The 22,142-nt window shown below is 28.2% G+C and overlaps 1 protein-coding gene across 1 annotated transcript; it reads right to left on the reverse strand.

The window, feature by feature from the left end:
- Window positions 1-4,879: 4,879 nt before the first annotated feature.
- Window positions 4,880-20,065, reverse strand: LOC112596585 (cocaine esterase). Its single transcript, XM_025342345.1, has 3 exons — window positions 19,395-20,065; window positions 7,906-8,015; window positions 4,880-6,760 (listed from the first exon to the last, which is right to left on the reverse strand). The coding sequence occupies exons 1-3, from the start codon at window positions 19,858-19,860 to the stop codon at window positions 5,270-5,272; spliced, it is 2,067 nt and encodes a 688-aa protein (XP_025198130.1). The 5' UTR covers window positions 19,861-20,065; the 3' UTR covers window positions 4,880-5,269.
- Between the last annotated feature and the right edge of the window lie 2,077 nt (window positions 20,066-22,142).

Below are 22,142 nucleotides of genomic sequence, written 5' to 3' on the forward strand. Positions count from 1 at the left end.
ATTATATATATGTATAAGTAAGTATAAATATTTATTCTGAGCAAATTAAATTAAAACTTGTGCAATAATTTTAGGTACTTGAGGACCTCATTAGTTTTTATTAAAAATTATTCAGACAAAACATTCCAAAACAACTTGAAAGAATTTATATAAATGCAAATTGACCCAAAATAAAAAAACGAATTGACATTATTCAGTGAAAAAATTCATATTTTTATACTAATTACCTATCATTATTAAAATAAATGAAAGAACTGTAAACATTGTTTCATTAAAAAAAAAAAAAAAAAAAAAAAAATCATAATTTCCATGTATTATTTTACGTATAATAGATACTATACAGACATTAGGGTATATACTTAAAATTCGTTTTTCAATAAATCGATGTATTTAACTTTTAATGCACTCCTACAAAATGTTTTTCAAATCTTTTATTAAACATAAAATTTCCAAAACATTTAAAAAATATTATGAGAAGCATTTTTTCAAGTTATTTTATTCTTCTTACAAATACTGATTTGATATCAATCACTTAATATTCATTATTATCATGGTGTATAAAAATATTCTTTACAATGCCATGTTAAAAACTTAAATTTCTATTGATAATACACTTATATGATTGTATGATAAAAACAATATTTGTATGATGAAACAATTTTAACAGCGTTTTGCTTAAAATTACATATACATTTCTTTGGAACAAGAACAACATTTTTTTATACGTTTTATAATAATATAAAACTTTATGATTAATAATCATGCTACATTAATAACTACTAAAAAAAAATAAAATTGAGTTTATATTTTATAAATGTTACATAGGTATCCAACTTTAAATTTGATATTTTGTAAATAGCTATTTACATAAATAATATTATATCACTAGAAGGTATATAGTTGATGTAAAAATGTATATAAGTACTTACGTATTATAGGACAAATATTTCCTATAATTATATTGGTACATGAATAATTGTGTTCTAATAATATACGCATATTTTTATTCTGGCTAGTAGAACCTGAAATGTATATATGTGTTTGTATAATCTCTTTAAAGAGTTTCAAGTAAAATTATTACATTTTTTAAATACCGTCAATAATAATACTGTATTACTTATTCTAATTCAATAATTTAATACTTCAGAACAATGCATATATCATGCGTGTTGTTTTATAAAAACCAATTTTATTTTAAATTAGTTTATGTGCCAATGTCGAATGTCACCCAAAAAACTATCTCACTTAACTATATATACTTATAAATTTGTTCCTTTATTCGTCTTTAAGAAATATTTGTTAACTGCAAGTTGAAATTAATATTTTGTGTAATATATTTAATATGATATAATATTTTATTTTAGTATATAATATGATACTGACTGAAAATCTTAATAAATTTTGATTGAAATTAATGTAAAAAATAATGATTTAGTATGCAATATTTATGTATAATTTATAGGATACTTAATCATCTAGTCATATAGCATTTCAAAGTACATTATTAGACATTAAGTCTTTTATTATGAAACAACCATTTATTGCGTTTTAAAATTAACTAAGTAGCTGTAATATACATATAGATACCTTAAATTATGTATTTACTTTTGTATATAGATAATATTAGAATTTTAGTGTAGTTAATCTAAAAAAATTAAATGATATTTAACTATTTCAGTTGTCCAACGACATTAAATAAAGTGTTGTATAAAAACTAGTTTAATAATATATTGTATCACTATAATATGTTTAAGACATTTAATTAAATAGAATATCTGCTTATTTAATGTAAAACAACTAGGTACCTAATGTAAGAATTCCATGTACCAGTAATTTATATTTATTTATACAATTTTTTTTTTTTTTATTTATATTTAGATGATTAGATCAAATTAATGTAAATAAAAAAGTCTTCTTTTTTTCAGATAAACAATAAATAAATCTACTTTACCCAATTGAATGTACTAGTAATTATAACTCGTAGACAAGTTCGAGTTTCAAAAAATTATCAATTGTTAATATTATTTAAGTTTCCTTACCTATAATATTAAGCCTATATACTGAATGGTCTCAAAGCATTAAAAAAAATATCCAACAGTTTGACGCTGAACACTAGTTATTATTTAGTATGAAACTTAATTTTATCAAAATTAAATTATGGTTATATTTTATTTGTCAGACGAATAAAAATTGCCTAAATAGACAATAATGATATTTGATAATCAAGTTTTAATTATATTTACGAGTACACTTACATTAAATGAATACCTTTAGATTCTAATTCAAATATTTTTTTTTATTAACATTTTTATTAAAATGTATATTAAATATTATAGTGTACTATTTATAGTATGTATCATGTGTGGATAAATATTTTTTTATCAATTTTTAAGTTTATGCTGAAAAAATTGATAAGCAAACGCAATTTATTCAGTAAAGTTTTTTCAAACAGAGAATAATATAATACCTACCTATTATTCATTGGTATTATTAATGTTCTATTTATATAAAAATGCTTATATTTATTATAATATTAAAAGTAACTTTAAGATTCGATTGTATGTTATAGATATAATTAGAATATATTATAATATAATATAATTATGAATATGCGTATGGTATCAATATAATGTTTAAAATATCATAATATATATTTATGTCAATTTCACAAAAACTGTTATTTTCAACTACTTTGTATAAATAGGTTATTTTATTTCAATTTTGAATTAAAAATGTCTTAAATGTTTCAAATATTCATAGCAGATATTAATTATTTATATAATAATTAATAGGTAAACAATTGTAACACAAAATCCTCTGAAAATCTTGGGACCAGAATCTGACTTGCGCCAGGATTTAATTTTCTTTGTATACTAAAATCAAAGCCCAGTTATGGTATGGATTTTTTGGATTTCATTAATTTGAGTTTTATTCTATTCTTTAAAGTATTAATTCAAAAATAATGAAATTATTTTACTAAGTAATTTTGTTATTCTAAAATTTAAAAACAAACATAGGATAAGTATTTTTATTAAAACACTATAATTAGGTACATTTTAATAAATTATGGTATGAATCACAGTATATATGATAACCATACTTGTATAGTTGTATAGTATTCGACACTTTTTCTGTAATGTGATCAAAAAGTTTAATTTCAATAATCTAAATCAGAACCAAAAAAAATTGCAAGCTTTGCAATAGCTTTCAACACAACAACAACAACAGTATTAGCCAATATTATTTATTTGTATCTAAGTTAACTATGTACATGAGATCTTTTTGAAAATAAATGATAAAATTATATAGTCCATTAATATTATTATAACTATACTCGTATAGTCAAATTATATTATGTACAATGAATAAGGAATTATCATTTATTTTCTTTTGACTGTATACATATAAAGCACCACGCGATGGAAAATGGAACCTATAATACTAATATGTATCTAATACGACATAGTGTTAAGATTTCAATAATTATATGAATATTTTTAACTCAAATGGATTTCAAAAATAACAGAATAATTATAAATTTTAATATCTATCTATAATAAACAATAATACATTAGTGACATTACAGATACAATATAGTGTAGGTACATAAACATATAAATGAAATAACTATAGTTATATATATATAATATTTAAAAATAATTATCGGTAAATTGGATATCTATTTATCGTAAACAAAAATAAAATGTGAGTGATGGTTGTAAAATATACATCTTCAACTCAATACAAGACATTTACAATAAGATATTATATAACATTTTTAAAAATGTTAGAAAAAAGTGCAGTAAGGATGAATTTCAACAAACAAATTACAGCGATATAATATTATGTTACGATACGTATTTTATTTATTAGAATATTATACCCGCAAATTAATGGTTAAGTATAGAACTAAACAGCAGAACCAATCTTGGACGTTATTAAGAGTATATTTTTATGCAACCTTTATTGAACATAATTTAAAAGATCATAGTGATTAATTTTTTAAAAAAAATATTTGTTTTTATACTTCTGAGATCAATTATTAGGTAACCAATAGTCGACAAATATATATTTTATATTATGGATAAAGAAATATTAGAAATATTGACTCAATTTACACAACTCTGTTCATATGTGAGATAAGTAAATTAAAAATAAATAATAGAAAACGACGAATATTATGATCACATCTGATATATTATGTGCATCAATGTTTTATAGACAATAATATTTAAACGCAAACCCATTTGATGGAGAAAAAAAAATTAATTTCAACCGATAGAATTGCAAGTTCTCATTGATTTAAACAGTTAATTTATTCTATTTTTAATGATTTGAAATGTGTTTATTAAAATTTAAATACACAGGAAGTATGAAATACGAACACAGTAATTAATACCGTTGCGGTTGTAGCAATCAACGACATAAAATAATAATAAAAGCATCCGATATTATTATCTTGTATCGTGGTAGACTTGTTATTTTCTGCTCTCTCGTATTTATTTATTGATAAGTCTACTATTGCGACTTTTGATTTTCAAACAAAAGATAAACAAATTTATAAAAATCAGTTTATTTTTGAAATTATTTCAACGTATGTAAATATCGAATAATGAAGAACCAAATCGATTTTTTAAATATGTATTTTAAGTTAGATTAGAGAAGTGAATTGCAAGAACACGCCCTATCAAATTTTCGATTCATCGATATGCTAATCTAAACTTTAAATGCAGTGATTTGAATAAAAAATAAAAATACTAGTTTAGCATAATTTATAGATTGTGCACTTCAATATTTATATGCACATATAAGTATATATATATATACTATAAATTAATTACTCAATACAGGTTTTCGTTTAAAAATTGATAGTTTATAGTATTTTCGTCAAATGACACGATGATAAATAAATAAGGACAACATAAATCAATAAAACTGCATGTACCTATAGGTTGTAGAAAAAAAGATTCTCTATATAATATAGTCCATCGTACCTACTAAAAATTATCAAATCAAAACATTAAGCAGTTTTCACTGTTTAAAAACACGCACACGCACTGTCTGATATCCATTGCAGTTGAATACGACGTATAATATTGGAAAAATATTCGAAACGCGTTTCGCACACCCGACGAGAACGATGACGATACAATAATATTATTATAAAGTTCGCAGCATAGTAACGCGTAATATTGTTATTGTACTGTAGTGATCACCGTCCGGACTACGTGTCAATAATATTAGGTTGGCATTCGTGTGGCGCGTGTGCTCACGCCAGCAGCGACGGCCAGCCCGAGACCAACGACGACGAAGACAGTGCCACCAGGACGAGCGCCACGAGAGCGGCCGACCCGGGACCCTCGTGGACGGCGGTGGCCGCCGATTCCACGGTGCGATTGGGACAGCACTGGAGCGCGACGGCCAGCACCTTGGGATAGTACTCGTTCCAGAACTCGGGTTCCTGTTCGGGCTGCGACATGTTCGGCACCTTGTCCAGGACCATGACCCGGGGGTTGCGCGGATCGTACTCGTCCCACCGGACGTTGACGCCGGCCGACCGGTATGCCGGGTCGGCGTGCCGCGCGAAGTTCGTCCACAACGCCATCGCGGTGTCCGACATCCGGCGGTCGGCGGCCGTCCAGTCGATGGCCGAGGCCGACGGCCAGTACGGCATGCCCCACACGACGGGCAGCTCGACGCCGTGCGGCGCGTCCATCCACTCGGCGGCGGCCGGCAGCGCTTTGGTCGCGCGCAGCTTATACTCGTACCGGTACACGTACGTGGCGTTCAGACGCGACACGTATCCGGCCACTCGGTGCCCGGTGGCCCCGTACGCCTTGTTCGCGGCCATGATCACGTAGTTCCGGCGCAGCGTTTCCGGGTCGTCCGTCTGCCTGGCGTACCGCAACACGACCGTGTCCACCACGAAGCCCGCGTCGAACGTACAGTTACTGTCGTCGTCCGCTACGTCACCGCCGTCCGGAAGTCCGCCGACCGATTCGCCAGTGGTTACCGTGGTGGCTGCCTGCTGTTGCTGCTGCTGCTGCTGCTGCTGCTGAAGTCGCCGGAACTGACGGGCCCGACGATCGTCCTCGTCGTCGTCGTCGACGCCTTCCCGGACCAGCGCCTCGAACCGATCTCTGGTTATGCCCTCACCGCCGCCGTTCATCCCGTCGAACGCGTCGAAAGCGCCGAAAGCGTCCTCCATCCGGTTGTAGCCGATCATGTGCGGCACGGCGGCGAACCGGCCGTCGTCCATGAGCGCGGCCGGCGTGTCCGGCAGGAACGGGTCTTGGCCACTGCTGTCGTTGGCCAGCGCCGGGCCGTCGACCACCGGGCCCCAGCGGGTCAGCGAGCCGCCGCCCTTGACCAGCGCCTCGGCGTCCACGTTCCGCAGGCATCCGGTCAACGTGTTCCGGAAGCAGTTGAACTTGTCGGCCAGCGCGTCCAGCACGGCGTCCGGCCCGTCCGCCGGCATCACGGCCGTCCGGAGCAGCGCGTTCCCGCTCATGCTGATCGCCCGGTGAAACTTGTCCCGGGACACGGGCGACACCGCGTGCAGGCCCACGCTCACCGCGCCCGAGCCCTGTCCGAACACCGTCACGTTCTGCGCCGAGCCGCCGAAGCTGTCGATGTTCCGCTGCACCCAGTCCAGCGCGGCAGCCTGGTCCAGCAGTCCCCAGTTGCCCGACGCCTCCGCAGTGTTGTCCGTGTAGAAGCCCAATATGTTCAACCGGTACGCCGTTGTCACCACGATTACCTGCGGCACAAGTCCGTGTGATAACACACGTTTTACATATTGACAAAATAATATAATAATATGCTGTATAGATTTTAAATGCTTGAGAAAATCACGCACGTATTATCGCCCGGAAGAATCGTCGTTAAAAAAATGCCCGATGTTCTAAAATGTCAACGACTTATTATTTTGAATTAAATGCCTCCCGTTATTTAATTCAAAATAAACTTACTATACGCATTTTATAAACGTAAAATTGTCAATTACGTAGCTCGTGAAACACTAATATTATGGCCTGAATGTGTACCAAAAATTCAAGTCAATATTTTGTACCAATAGGTTTAATTTTCCTAAAAAACACTTTGAAGGAAATTCTAAAAATGAATCATAATATTTTTGAAAAAAATAAAAAATAATTACCGTTTCTTCTTAATTATTTATTATACTTCTAAATAAATGAATAATATTCATAGACGTTTTTTTCCATAATTACTTATGTAAATATTTTCTCGAATCGAAAATAAATTATCACGCTTATAACCGCTAAATTATTTCTCCCATTGTAATAAAGTTATTTTTTATTATAATATTATTTAAATTTATGCCAATATTCTTGATACAATCTCTTGTAATAATGTAAATACATTTCATAAGTAATAGAAAATATTTTAATACTTTTAAGTTTATAACGTTTCACTCAAAGAATAAAATACTAAGTACAGTTTAGCATGTATTGGTGTAACATAGGTATATGTGTAATAAAATAGATACTAAAAAATTATTATTTTAAGTTGGTAGGGATGTTAAAGCCTTAAAATTGGAAAAAAGTTACGATATATACGATTTTATAATGCATTATAAGTACTTAATTTTGTGTGTTTTTCTAATTAAAAACGCAATTATTTGTAACCATTTTATAGCTTACGAGCTTACGACTTTTTGTATGCTATAACTTATAAACTTGTTGTTATATTTCACAACAGTAAAATGCATCATACCTATTTATGCGGTACCATTAATAGCTGACCACGATTTTATAATTTATCTGCCGCCGTATTGTCGTAAAAGATAATAAGATACGTTTACACTTTTTAACGTGGTGTTTTCATCAGATATATAATAATATATTATAGCTATTTTTTTTTTTTGCTATTTGCAAAACGTACTTTGTGTCTAGCGGCCAAAACCGAAGCATCCCAATATATTGGCGTTCCCCAATGAAAATCGCCAGGATGAAACCAAACCATAACTGGAAACTTTTCTTCTGGCACCGCACCTATGTAGAACAAAGAGAAATAAAAAAATGTACATTATATTAGATTTTATACAATATGCAAGTTAAAGGGGCGATAATTTTCTTAGCACTATACCAACTAACACAATCACATTAAAATTTTCCAAAAATCATTGATAAGTATTTAAGTTGCTAACTCAAATAATGATAAAAGTGTTAATTGTTTAAAAAAATGATTACACGTCCATTATAATTAAATAAAATTTAAAAATCTTATTAAAATAAATAAATAAATATATATATTTTAAATCTTATTTAAAATCTTAAAAACATATTATTAAAACCTATAAATGAGCAAGAGTATTTGATGTATAAATGTTTAATGTATATTTGTAAGTGCATCTACATTATCATTAAATCATAGAGATTGTCATAAAATTAAATTAAACTCCTATATTTCTTTCCTAAATTAATTTACCATTTCAGTGACAGTTTTGAAATAAATTATGTATATAATTATAGTGCGTGTTTTATTTGATTGAAATATATTTTAGGGATGGAAGTTAAAAAATATATCATTCTATTCATACTTTAGCTTCAAGATACATTCCTGTGTATAAATTACTTTTTTACATGCAAATACCTAACATGTGATTATTAGTATGTATTCTCAGTATTTTTCACACGTCTCGGCTAATCTTTCCAATTCTAAGTTTTACGATATAGTCCAGGATTTATCATACTAATACTACTATGGAATCTTTAGTGCACATCTGAAATAATTTTAACCTTAAAAATTGTAAAGATAACTCTGTATACTTGGACCAATTAACGTGCCTACAGACTAAGATTACTTTTAACACATGAATACACCACTTAATTGGCCTACAACAGTAGGTAACCATTTCAAATTTGCACCATGTATAATAGCTGTATTCGCATTTCGCATGACCGATTCTGAAACTTTACTGTCAAACTTAGTATTGAGAAGATGTAGAAGTGTGCATAATACATTTAGATGTTTATTGTACGATAAACATCATCACATGAAAAAAAATATTGAAAATAAGTATATTTGGTATACAGGGAAGGTAATGGAGTTAAGTGTCTACAATACCTCGTTATTTAATTTTCGATAGCATAGCAGTGTATTTAACATTTATAGACGATTCACGGTTAGGTTATATTTTGTTTATTTAAACATATTAGTTATCGTTTTAAATGATTTATAGTCACATGTTCTATCACTTGATAAAATAATAAGTAAACCAAACACTTATTTCCAATTTTAGAAAACTTAACTAAAAATCTAAATACAGAACAAAATTTAAAAAAATACGCTAAAATCAAGACCTTAATAATATATGATCTGCAAGACATAATGCACTTTTATTAAATACACAATCATGTTCTTCTTTTATTTTATTTTTTTATTTTATCGTTTTAATTGAAACATTTAAAACTTTAGTATAAATTAAATAACCAAAATTCAAGTAATTATTTTTGATATATTTTATTAAAATGAACGTACTCTGTATATTAATTTAAACAAATTAACTTTAAAAAAGTTCGTAGCTACGCTTATGGATAAAAACTTGACAGAATCTTCGACTAAAAGTTTCATTTTTATACGTATCGAGCAGTTTTTTAAATAACATTGTAAAAAACGCGCATCACAAAATATTTAAATGCCATATTATTATCTAATCTATTAACAACAAATCGATCACACTTAACAATCATAATAATACAATATATGCTTCAATTGAAGCGATTTTTAATAGACCTATATAGCATAATAATCATTTTTATATTCGATTTACTCAGAAAATTAACTTTGCAACACGGCAGCATTGAAACGAGACGCTCGTTGATCGATTTAAACCCACGCGCTATATTATAGGATTCGTCTTCATAAATTACAATTAATACAAAATATATATGATACATAAACGATACACATCATCGTATTTGCCATATTCGCATTTCATGATAAGTTCAAATAAATTGTATTTGTACACGTATCTATTTATATCATAATATTCTATATAAACGTAAAAAATTACGAAACTATTATCGTGCTCAACATCAAGGTCAGCGACCTCGAATAATAAATTTTGAGCCTACATCCAGCCCTTTCTTTGTATAAAATAAATTACACCTTATACAATACGTACAGAGCTCACCCGCCTTTGAGCGTTATAATGTCGTCTATTTCGTTATTGTATGCGTTTATATACCATATAATATTATTACAGTTATCATATTATCGTATAAATAATTATACAATGCTAGGCTTACCTTCAGCATCTGTTATAAAATGTATTAAACTATGTAAATACCATATATCTATTCCTTATTACCGTCAATTTATTAAAATATTTTTTAACGAAAATTTCCATATCATGAGAATATGTGAAAATGAAACATTTAAACGAAAAATAACGATTTTAATTATTTTGATGTAATTTAAAAATACTGTTCGGGAGTAGGTACTTTAAACTTTTAATATAAATTATTGAGTACAAAAAATGAAATTTTCAAATGCAATATTCACTTCAAAAAAAAAATCCATCAATTGTATTCCTAATTGTAAAATAAATTACTTTAATAGCAATATATATATACATTATCATAAAATATACTTAGTAAAATAGACTACGACAGTTTGAAGTTCAGAGAATTGTTTTTTGTGTGCAATGATTTATCATTGAATTCATATTTAACACTACATTACAGTGACTTACTCCTCAATGACGAGCTTCACTCAACATTTACTGTACGATTACAGCAGAGCAGTTGCTTTCTTTCCCTCTCTCTCCTTTTAGATTTTTATCTACCGATAAACCGTTAAAATTTATAAAAACGATGTAGATATCTAATTATATGCTAATACTCGTATAATATTATAGAAGCCTATTCAGGCAGTTATAAAGGTATTATAACAATATATACATATATTTTCATACAGATGTTAATTTTTCTAATCGACTAGATTTTCGTTTTAAAATATATCGTAATGCGCACGTAGTACTTTTAATTTGACGAAATCGCATGTGAAATAAATGACTTACCTACACGGGTTGCATTAGTATTTAGTATAACAATATTTGTTTATTCAAGGTCGTAGTACCTACCAATAATTCCTATGAAATTATAAACATGAGTCATATAATAATTATTTATAAATTATACATTAGACTCTTTCTCCATTTTTTTAGTACCTACTTATTTTAATGACAAAATAACTGCTATTTAAATCACATTTGATCTAATCTTATTACATTGAAATAATTTTTTAAAAACTTGAACGCACAGTAAGTACGCATGTTTACATAATTTTCTATTTATTTTAGCTAATTTTCACCTTAAATTGTCTTTAAAAAGTTCTAAAAATAAAGTATATTACACTGTTATATATATTATTACTATATTTCAGTAACTTAAATTTTGAATTCTGAATTTGATTTGATTTCAAATATAAGTGTCCAAATAATAATGCAATTTATTCCATGTGCACCATTAATCGTTTGATTCCAACAATTACAACCACTATCAAGAATGAATAGAAGATGAATATGAAGCATTTGAGGAGAATAATTGTTCATAAGTTATAACCGTGAATTGTAATAGTTACGTACCTACTACATTTAACATTTTAGCACATATTTATTAATTGTATCATTACATTTTTATTATTAGGTATTTATATTTTATTTAGTTCGTATAGATAATTTTTAAACATTAATTTAATTCAGTAAGAATTTCATCATTTTAAAATAGATTACAATTATTAGTTGTTACGAAAGATATTAATCAAATTTTGTTTAAATGAAATATTCTTTAAAAGAAAATTTTTTCTATGATAAATATTCTACCTACAGAATATATTTTGTCCTCTGAGATATTTTGACTGAAATTTTTTTTTTTTTTCGTTAAAATGTTTATCTTGTATATTTTTTATTTCACTTTTTCAAATCAATCGTAAAATAATATTGAGTTCACTAACTATGTGTAATCAAAATTAATCGTTTTTCTTGTCAAACTTTTATGAGTTTGAATATTTACCTACGTTTCCGACTCTAGGTTACACTTATAAATATACACAGTAACATTATCGACTTGATTCACTATCTTCAGATTTTTTTCTTTTTTATTACAACAAACAACAATATAGATTACTTTGTGCGTGCACGAGAAAAATAAACAAGGTCTGTTATTTTTATTTTTATTTTTTTTTTTTTAGTTGTCTTGCGTGATTTGAATTGACAACTTAGACGACTTTACCGTTCCGTGCAGTATACGTTAAAATAAACGACAACCGGTAAGCGAATTATTACAGTTGTTTTTTTCATTTTACTTTTATGAAAATTCGTTTGACTGACTGGCACTATATTATATTTGAATAATAATATTATTGTTTTAAAATAAACATTTCACAAATAATAACGTATTTAATTCTAATCAAACGAAAGAAAGCACACCAAGTTATATCAATAATAAAGCGCATTAACGACGTATGGATGGATATATTTTTTTAATATAAATATTAGGTATAATGTTACTTCTATAATTTTATATTATACATATTATTATTTTTCGTTATATTACTGTAACTTGGAAAAAATTTTAACGAAATTACGCACCTACTACGTTAAAAAAAAGTAACGTTGTTACTTTCATTCCATTACTTCTCAACCCTGTAATCACTGGCGTTCTGGCGCAGTGTTATAACTATATGTACATAATATTAAAAATCAATTTATAGCAATCACTAGTTATATTAATATACAATACATATATAAATATAGTGTTAAAAAATTTCATTAAACATTTCAATTTTTACTATGGTTATTATAATTTTTGTTTTTATTTTTGTAATTCTCATTTAGAATTTATAATATTTTATACTATACAAAACATTTATTAAACAATATCGAAAACATTTCTTTAGCTATATATAGTGTATTTTTTTTTTTTACCTAACAATCAGTCAAGATATAAAGAATGTAACTATTCTATAATGTTATCTGATTGTCTCGTAGATTTACAGGTAGCTACTAGCTATATTTGTAATTCAATAGCGGCAAGTAGTAAAATAATTAATAAAAACCCAATATTCTCAATATGGTGAAATGTTTTAGATTTCAAACACTGTACAATATATTAATAGAATAATAATAAGAAGATCAATAAATTATAACTTAGTTATTAAACTATTCCACAAGTAGGTATATCTAACTATGAAATATAAGTATATAAAAACAGGCAACTAGCTATACATTTTTTTATTCATGCACATAATTCGAATTTCGAATTACAAGTAAATATTCGACGGTGTTACAGAAAGCATTTAAAATTAAAACTAAATCAGATAAACAAAATAAGCTCAAATGACGAAAGGCGACTTGAGTTTTAAGAACCACGTTAAAAATTGACGCCCGGAAAATACTTTAAACAACTGTCGTGACTGTTTTTATACAGTACATCAGTATTCTCACGCGATGTTGTTGAGTTTGATTAATACAACGAGTAATTAGTACTGTCTGCACTTCATAAAAACTTAATTTATCACTTTCGATTGCTACATCTTACAATAACATATGACTATACAACGGAATTAACAGTATATCAGTAATGAAGTTAAGTCCTCTAACCTATATACTCATATATTAATATAATAACATAGTCTTTTTCCAAAAATTGAATAATTGAAGACTAAAAAAATTTAATATAAAATATATTGTTCAAATTTTTATGGTTGTGTTTTCATTATTTTTAAACCGTTATTTATTTAATTTATAATATAATACTTATTTTTAGAATTTTCAAAATTCCTATTACTTATATTATAAACGTTCATTTTTATATTAGTGTAAAAAAATATATGCATCTAATTTTTAATCTGATTCATTAATCTTGCAATAATATGTGTATTTTTCTTTTAGATTTTGAGCGAAACGAAGAACTATTGTTTTTACTATGATATGTTTATACATTTTTTTTTTTGTAGATAAGTTGTATGATAAAATGTTAATAAAATACTTCGATTTTTAAAATTACGAGTGGTATGGGAATGTTTAAACTTCAAATTTCAAATATTTATTGTTATAATCATGAAAAATTAAGGAAAAACAAAAATTTTCACACAAGTCCAATTTTTAAAAAAATCAATTTTGTTTTTTTTTTATATAATTCAAAAACAAATAATTGTAAAAAAATGAAATTTTCAACTAATGTTTATATTATTGACATATTTCAACGATTTTTTTTTTTTTTTTTTGCTATTTTCTTATAGATGTAAGAAATTTTCAACTTATTTTAGTTTTTTTTTTTTATTAAAGTCGTTTAAAAATTATTTTCTTGTTAAAAAAAACTTAAAAATTTAACACAGTTCTTCATATGCTTTAGTAATTTAACAATTAAAAAATATTAAGCATCTATAGTCACAATATTTTTTATAAGAGTTTAAAGTAAAAATTTTAACAAAATTTTTAGTAATAATCATGAAAATTAATAAATTATTTTATGGTTAGAAATTCATAAAATTGTTTATTTTATACCTTATACCATATTTAAAAATTAAATACTATATTTTTTAAAGTTTTTTAATCTATACATGAAACACAAATTCTACCGGAAAGTCAAGTTAATTTTATTTGAGCATTTCAAATTCAAATGTTTACGACATTCGATATTCACCCACTTAATAATTATTTTTTCTTAAACAATTTGTATTATTTAATGATAAAATTATCATAATTGCTTGTAATATTTGTACCTATTGATATTTAGAATACTAGAGAGTATTCCTAATATTCTATAAAACCGGAAGTTAAATCTAATCTTATAGCACGTAATACTTAAGATTTCAATCAACTCAAACTTAAAATTTTTTGGTGAAATTTATATTGTTATTCATTACATTTTATAGTATGTAATGTACCTAACTGTTAAGGTTTGAATTTAGTATTATGTTTTGTAATTCTGTTAAATCTAACGTAATTGTTTTAAATAAGCAAATGTATGGCATGTAATATCATACACGATTAGGTACACCGTGACCACATTGATAATATATATTTATTTAAACGTGAAGACAATAGCTGCCTGTATATGATGTAATTGTACTAGATTATGGCGATCGGTTAAGGAAGTCAATCTCACGAGTATAATATAATACCTATGTTTCGATCCGGATCGACTTTTCTAATCCGATTAATTTTCTTGGCCTGATAGTAACCATTATATCATACAGAGTTAAAAACAAAGAAAACCGTCTATAACCTATCAAAAATAAATATTATAATGTCTAGCGTATTAAAATGAAAAATATGTTTTCTAATTTTCGTGTAAAATAAAACAATACATATTTTTAATTTTATGAGTTCCTCTTTAAGAATTTATTACTATATAATATCGCATTATTACAGTTTAATGGTTGCGTGTTAGTTGGAAAAAAACTATCGAAAGGACTTATGTATAATGTATGGTTTATCACATAAAAACCATACAGGATATCCGTTCTGAATTAATTGACAGTAAAAACATTTAAGCAAAACAAAAAAAAAAACTGAATTCATAAAAAATAATTATTAAAAGCACGATATTTCCTTTACTACTAGGAAATTTATTTTCAATCAAATGATTAACACCTTGGAGATCAATTATAATAATACAGTAAAATAAAAATTTTATTTTTATATTTAACTACTAATACACAATAAACACTAAATAGTATAAAGAAGTATGAGATTAGTTAAGTTTTAATATTTTGTTTAATGTATTAGGCACCTACCAAAAATGTATACTATTTACTCTATTATAGTTTATAATTTATACACATACGACATACCACATAATTATTATTAATATAGATAGATACTAAGAAACGTATTTTAATTTCTTATCACATACACTAAATAATATTGAATCAATAATATCTTTTAGAGACAAATAAACTTTGAGAGTTCATTAATGTTTTAAACGATATAATATTAATGAAAAATAAATTAGAATTAGTACATATATAAAAATAATATATATATAAACAACGTATTTTTAATTTAATATATTAATTGTAATACTTATTCACTATACACCTACCACTTACCTGCAGCCAATAAATAATTTGTGTATATTAATCCTGTATTATTAGTTACATTATAGTATAACTATTGCATAATGCAATAGTAAAGTAGTTCCTATCAAAAATGGTTTTTTGTGAATCTAACAATTCAATGTTTTAAAAACAAGTTTCATTATATTATTTAGATTCTAGGTATAAAATTTAGAAGTAATACAATATTCTATATTAATACATAAGAATAGCCATATATTGGTTTAATAAATATTATACTCTAATAGTATAATAATCTTAGCGTTTAAATCATAAAACATAAGGTCTAAAAAAGGGTTAAATTAAATAAACATTATACCTATCAGGATTCTCCTGGAATTTCTATTCAACAAAATGTATTAAATTTCATAGTTATTTTTTGTTTCCAATTATTATAAGTTCTAAATTAACACTGTAGGATTCTGTTTTACTACTATCATTACTAAGAATTACTTAAATTTGGTCTGAGGTTGAATATAAATCATTTTATTGTTCATTAGTTGATTTATGATGAACAATTCTAAATTTTACAAAAAATTTTATAGTTCCTCAAAATATACGTATAAACAATAGATGGTAATGTAATGTATATTATTATACATTATCGATACTCGTTAGAGTGAAATCAATTCCAATTTCTTATACGACAACGCGATGAACAATAGCTATTGTCTTTTTTTGTACCTAATGTAATACACAAATATCTGAAATCGATTACTTAATATTTAGGGAAATTTATAAAAAAATAAATGCATATATCTACATAGGTATATTAATATATTTATTAACACGCATATGCGATTGATAATAATATTTACGTGAATAAGGTATAGTATATAATTTTTAAATATGATAAATTTAGTTACGCCACTATAGTTTTATTTTTATTTTTATTTTTATTTTTTATGTACCTACTAAGTTTTAGTCATTAAAACAATATATAATGGAGACAAATATGTTACTTAAATTTTTAAAAATACAAATTTCTAAATATTATATAAAAAAATGTAGATTAAAATATTGTATGGATATGTGTAACCAAGATCAACATCACACTTAATTTAATTCTAAATCTGGTCGATGAACGAAGTCCAAGAATGCATTACAAAAAGCACTTAGGTAGATAACAAATAGTACCTACTACCTATGATATTTTAAATATTCATAAACATCAGAAAAAATTTACTAATATAATAATAAAAAAAATATATAAATAAAAAATATAGATATTTTATATTTAAAATATTCTTACATGTTTAACAGAATACTGTTAATTAAATATACATTTTTTTATTTGTAACTTGTAAAGCAAAGTATTCTTTTATTTTTAATATACCGAATTCCTCAATACGTCTCAAGATTACTTCGAACGTGCTACGTCGTTTAAATAATAATCGTGGTACCGATCGCACTGTCCTGCACAGTGATCACTACACATGTTTTGATTATAAAAATTAATTAATTTTTAAATCATAATATTAAAAAAAATAGGTATTTAAAAAAACCTCGACATTGAAGTTTTTTAAATATAAAATGGCAATAATTACATAGCGTTCTTAAACACTTAAAACATTAATAAAAAAAAATAAGGGACAACAATATTTTTCTTTTTGTTTGAATATTTTTATGAATTAAAACTAAACGAATAAACTACACGCAAATGCATGTTTTTACCACTTTGAACATTGTTACACAAAATATATTGCAGCACCCATATAAAAATAAATTTGACATGCGATAGTTGAGATTTTCAGTAACATCATAACTAATATTCTTGGATATTATCCATCAATTTTCATTTTCATTTTTATAATTAAAAAAATTATACCAAGCTCAAAATTCATAAAATTTGTTTACTCAACTATACCTGAGTAACATAATGTATACCAATTTAAAACAGTATATATGTATATATATAATATATATTAAGGTACCTGTATAGGTAAATAAAATGTAATAATGCAGTTTTTTATACACGAATACAAAATATATATTATTGTAAGATATCCCTATATCAAAATGAACATTTATTATATCTATATAAGTACATTTTTTTACCTAGCCGTAAAATATTTAATTTATTATATTATTAGACAAAAATTGTATTTATGAATCAACTCTCTGAGATTTTTTTTTTTTGTAACGCGCCTATTCAATTTATTTTTTGCACAATGTCATAAAAATTAAAATAAAATTTAAACTGCAACGTATTATTACATTTACTATATAAATACTCATAGCTGAGCTGAGTGAAATTTTACAGAATTCAGCGACTAGAGCATGTTAATTATCAAAACCCAAAAGTACCAGTTCAGAAAAAAAAACTATGTTATAGACATAATATTAAAATTCTTATTACCAAAATCAACGTATAAATATACCATATAATTAATATTACATTAAATAATTTTTTCATAAAAATTAAATTACGAATCTTTTATTTTAAAAATGAATATTTATGAGTGATTTCCATCAGCTTAGCCACGACTTTTATTTTTATGAAATTTAACTATATGAATGATGATTATTTTTTTCTTTATTTTAAATTTAGTTTATCGTATACTGAGATTTTAATATCATTTGTATCATATTCCACATTGATATTCAGTATTGATTAATTAATATTTAGAACGATTTCAGTAAAAAAAGCATTTAAATGTTTAATAATAAAAATAATTTTTCATTACTTCTACAAGAATAATTTACAACATTGCTTTTGTACTATAAAGTAATTTTAAAGTATCAAAACTAATAATAGGTAGGACTAAATATGAAATGCATGAAAGAAGTATGAATGTGTAACAGTATGATTAAAAGCTCTCGTAATTAGCTTAATATATACGAATATTATTACCAAATTTGACAATGCTAAACAGAGCGAAAACCATGGATCAGTAAATCACATTATTATCTACAGTTTTGTCTCTTTTTTCAATATGGAACCATAATTATTCTTACACAAATCAAGAACTCAACGGATAGGTGTGAAAATCGAATGCTTACAAGATAACTTAAGAAATATAATTCTGGACGTTCAACATAAATAAATTATACTACTCACAACTAAATAACAACAATTACAATGAAATATTGTCAGGTACGTATTCATTTTTAAAGACAAACAAGTAACAGAGCTACGCGGAACAACCCCGAACCCGGACAAGTACACAACTTATGACAGTAAATTTTTTCGGGACCGGAGTTGGATTCAACTGTTAACTACCTCTTAGTAGCCTGCAGCTCTATAAGTATAATATAACTATATAAGTAGGTAAATGTAAAGAGTCTAACGAGCTCGTTACCTTCAGGCCTGTAGACGTTCAGGTACAGACAGTCCTCGGAAATCTTGACGGGGCCCGGTGTGACTGTGGTGAACAGTCGGTGGACGGGATGCGGCCGAACAGGCGGGTCCGGGATACAAGCGGGCTTGTGCACGGTCCCGGCGAGGACGCCGCTCCACGCGGGCGGCGGATCGACTTCCGGCGGCGCGAACCGCAGATTTCCGATGGGTGGTTTGGCGAACGGTATGCCCAGATACGTCCAAGCCCGATGTCCGATTTTGTTGAGCGGCACCTCGACGCCAGAAACGGCGCCCTGCCTGCGGATGTTGACCACCGGCGCGTCCCGATTACCACCGCCGGCTCTCTGCGACTGGACCTGACTGCCGCATATGCAGACGCACGCGCAGGCTGCCAACAGCAGCGATGGCCCTCCGATCCGGTTGCGACGTCCCGCGATCGACGACCGCGTCGAGTTCAACAGTACCATGGTATAGGTCGATGGTGCTGCAGTATTCTTTACCGGTAGGTATATGAATATAACAATATAAACCGCGGTCCCAGTCGTAGCACGAGTGTTCAGTCGGCGAACGAAATTGCGTGTATTATGAATTATGATAAATATATACGATTTATCGAAAGTATAACACAGCCGGTGGTAGTGCGTGGGCCGCCGTGGTCTGTGCGTGACGACGACAACGACGACGACGAAAGAAAGAATGAAATGAAAAACGTCCGTGCGACGGGGCAAAGACCGAGTACGGCGCGCCTTCCACTGCACTGTGCGCAACCGTCCTGCACTTGCCCCGTTCAACCCCACCCCACGTCGTGATAATAGCCGTTTCGCACGGAACGCAACGGTGACGGCGGCTCTGAATTAGCCTAAAGAAGTCTTCGTGAGTATATATAACACATTTATACAAATAATATTACCGACGGGGCGTGAGGTGTCTGCAATATAGTCTGTATAGACATCATGTCCGTATGCAGCGTGCATTATACCGTACGATTGATAATAATAATGTGAACAGCGATGAAAGATGCTCTGTATACGCACGCAACGTACTCGTTGATGATTATTTCGCTCGCTCGCACGTCGTTTACGGAATCCCGAGTCCCAACGTGTTATTATATCATATACTGCGTATACACGAAAGGGACATGCACATAATATTGAAATAATATGCATAAATACATAGCGCGATCAAATCATTAATATTTTACGATTATTTTTATCGATAACAATACCATTGTATATAATAATACGCCTATAGTACATTATAGTACTGCGACCGCGTGCGGTGTTGGGTGATCGGCGGTAAAAATGTAAATTTCCCAAGCGGACGCGAGTGAACAACAATAACAATATAATAATAATAATCGTCGGAATCACGTCGGTCTGCACCCCTAAGTCAAGCCCTATCGTACCCACTGCTAAATAGCCCCTCGACCTTGACGCAGCCATCGCGCCGCGTGGCAGAATTTCATTATCGCGGTCGTCACGCTTGGAACCGATTGAAGCCCGAGATACGTAGGTATAATATTATATATTATAATTACACACCACCTCAATAAATGCGAACTTTAATACATATACATTTTTGGGTGGATATGGCGCTGGGAGTATAATGTGCAATAAGTCTTAAAGTCAGACGATTGCCTTTATAATGAAATTTTTCCTAAATATTTTAATATTATTCTAATTGCCAAAAAACTACGCTACCCGAATTTATAGCTAAGTGTCCAAGTTCTTTGACCTCATGCTGCTACATATTTATTTTACACTTTATAGCTATTATGTAAATATATTATCATAACATTTGAAAAGAGCGATTCTTTTATCTTAAACCTAATAATCAAAATAAAGATACCTACTAATTAATTTGAAGATCAAATACTAATAATTATAGAAAAATAATACATTTACAAAAAAAATTTCTCTGATTAGTTCGCACCTATGAACTTTTTAATAAAATACATCCTAAAGAGCCATTTCTCACCCCAATTATCTTATAATACTAAGAAACTGTTTAATGTAAGTAATTCAGAAATATTAAAAATAAATCACTTTTTATTATTATTATCTATATTAGTATTAAAATCTTATAAATAAAACTAATCTTAATTTTAATACCAATTTTTACAAAAATTACAGTGTAGATTCCCCTAAATGTAACAAATAACTTGGTCTGATTTCTCTTTTTAACATAAAAACTAATCTATTGCGTAATAAAAATAAAAATATTAACTCTTTTTTTTTATAAATATTTAGTATAAAATGATTTAGTTTTAAAAATGTATAAGTATGGAGAGAAATTTGGAATATGACTAATACTACAATTGAAATACTATAAATTAAATATTATATAAGAATTGGTACGCATTCTTGACTTTGGAAACAACAAGGAATAAATTAAACAAAAAACCATTAATCAGGTTATAACAATTTATTGTATTAATTGGAATACTCTTTATCAAAAACTTAACACATTAATAGTAAACATATTATGTATTAAAAACACAAATAACTTAATAAGAAATTCGTGATTATCATAGTTCTTAAATCCATATTGATTAACTAAACATCTATATTTCATACTTACAGACAAACATAAATCAAAAACATTTTTTTTTTTTTATCACTATAAATTATAATTAATAAAAGTATAATATTTTTTTAATTATTTATTTTAATCGAAATTTACAAAAATCTTATATGTTAAAATGAGCAAATAAGTGATAATATGATATGAGGTGGTGAAAAAAAAATAT

Source organism: Melanaphis sacchari, unplaced genomic scaffold (genome assembly GCF_002803265.2).
Source record: "Melanaphis sacchari strain LSU unplaced genomic scaffold, SCAv2.0 Contig32_pilon_pilon, whole genome shotgun sequence".
Lineage (NCBI taxonomy): Eukaryota > Metazoa > Arthropoda > Insecta > Hemiptera > Aphididae > Melanaphis > Melanaphis sacchari.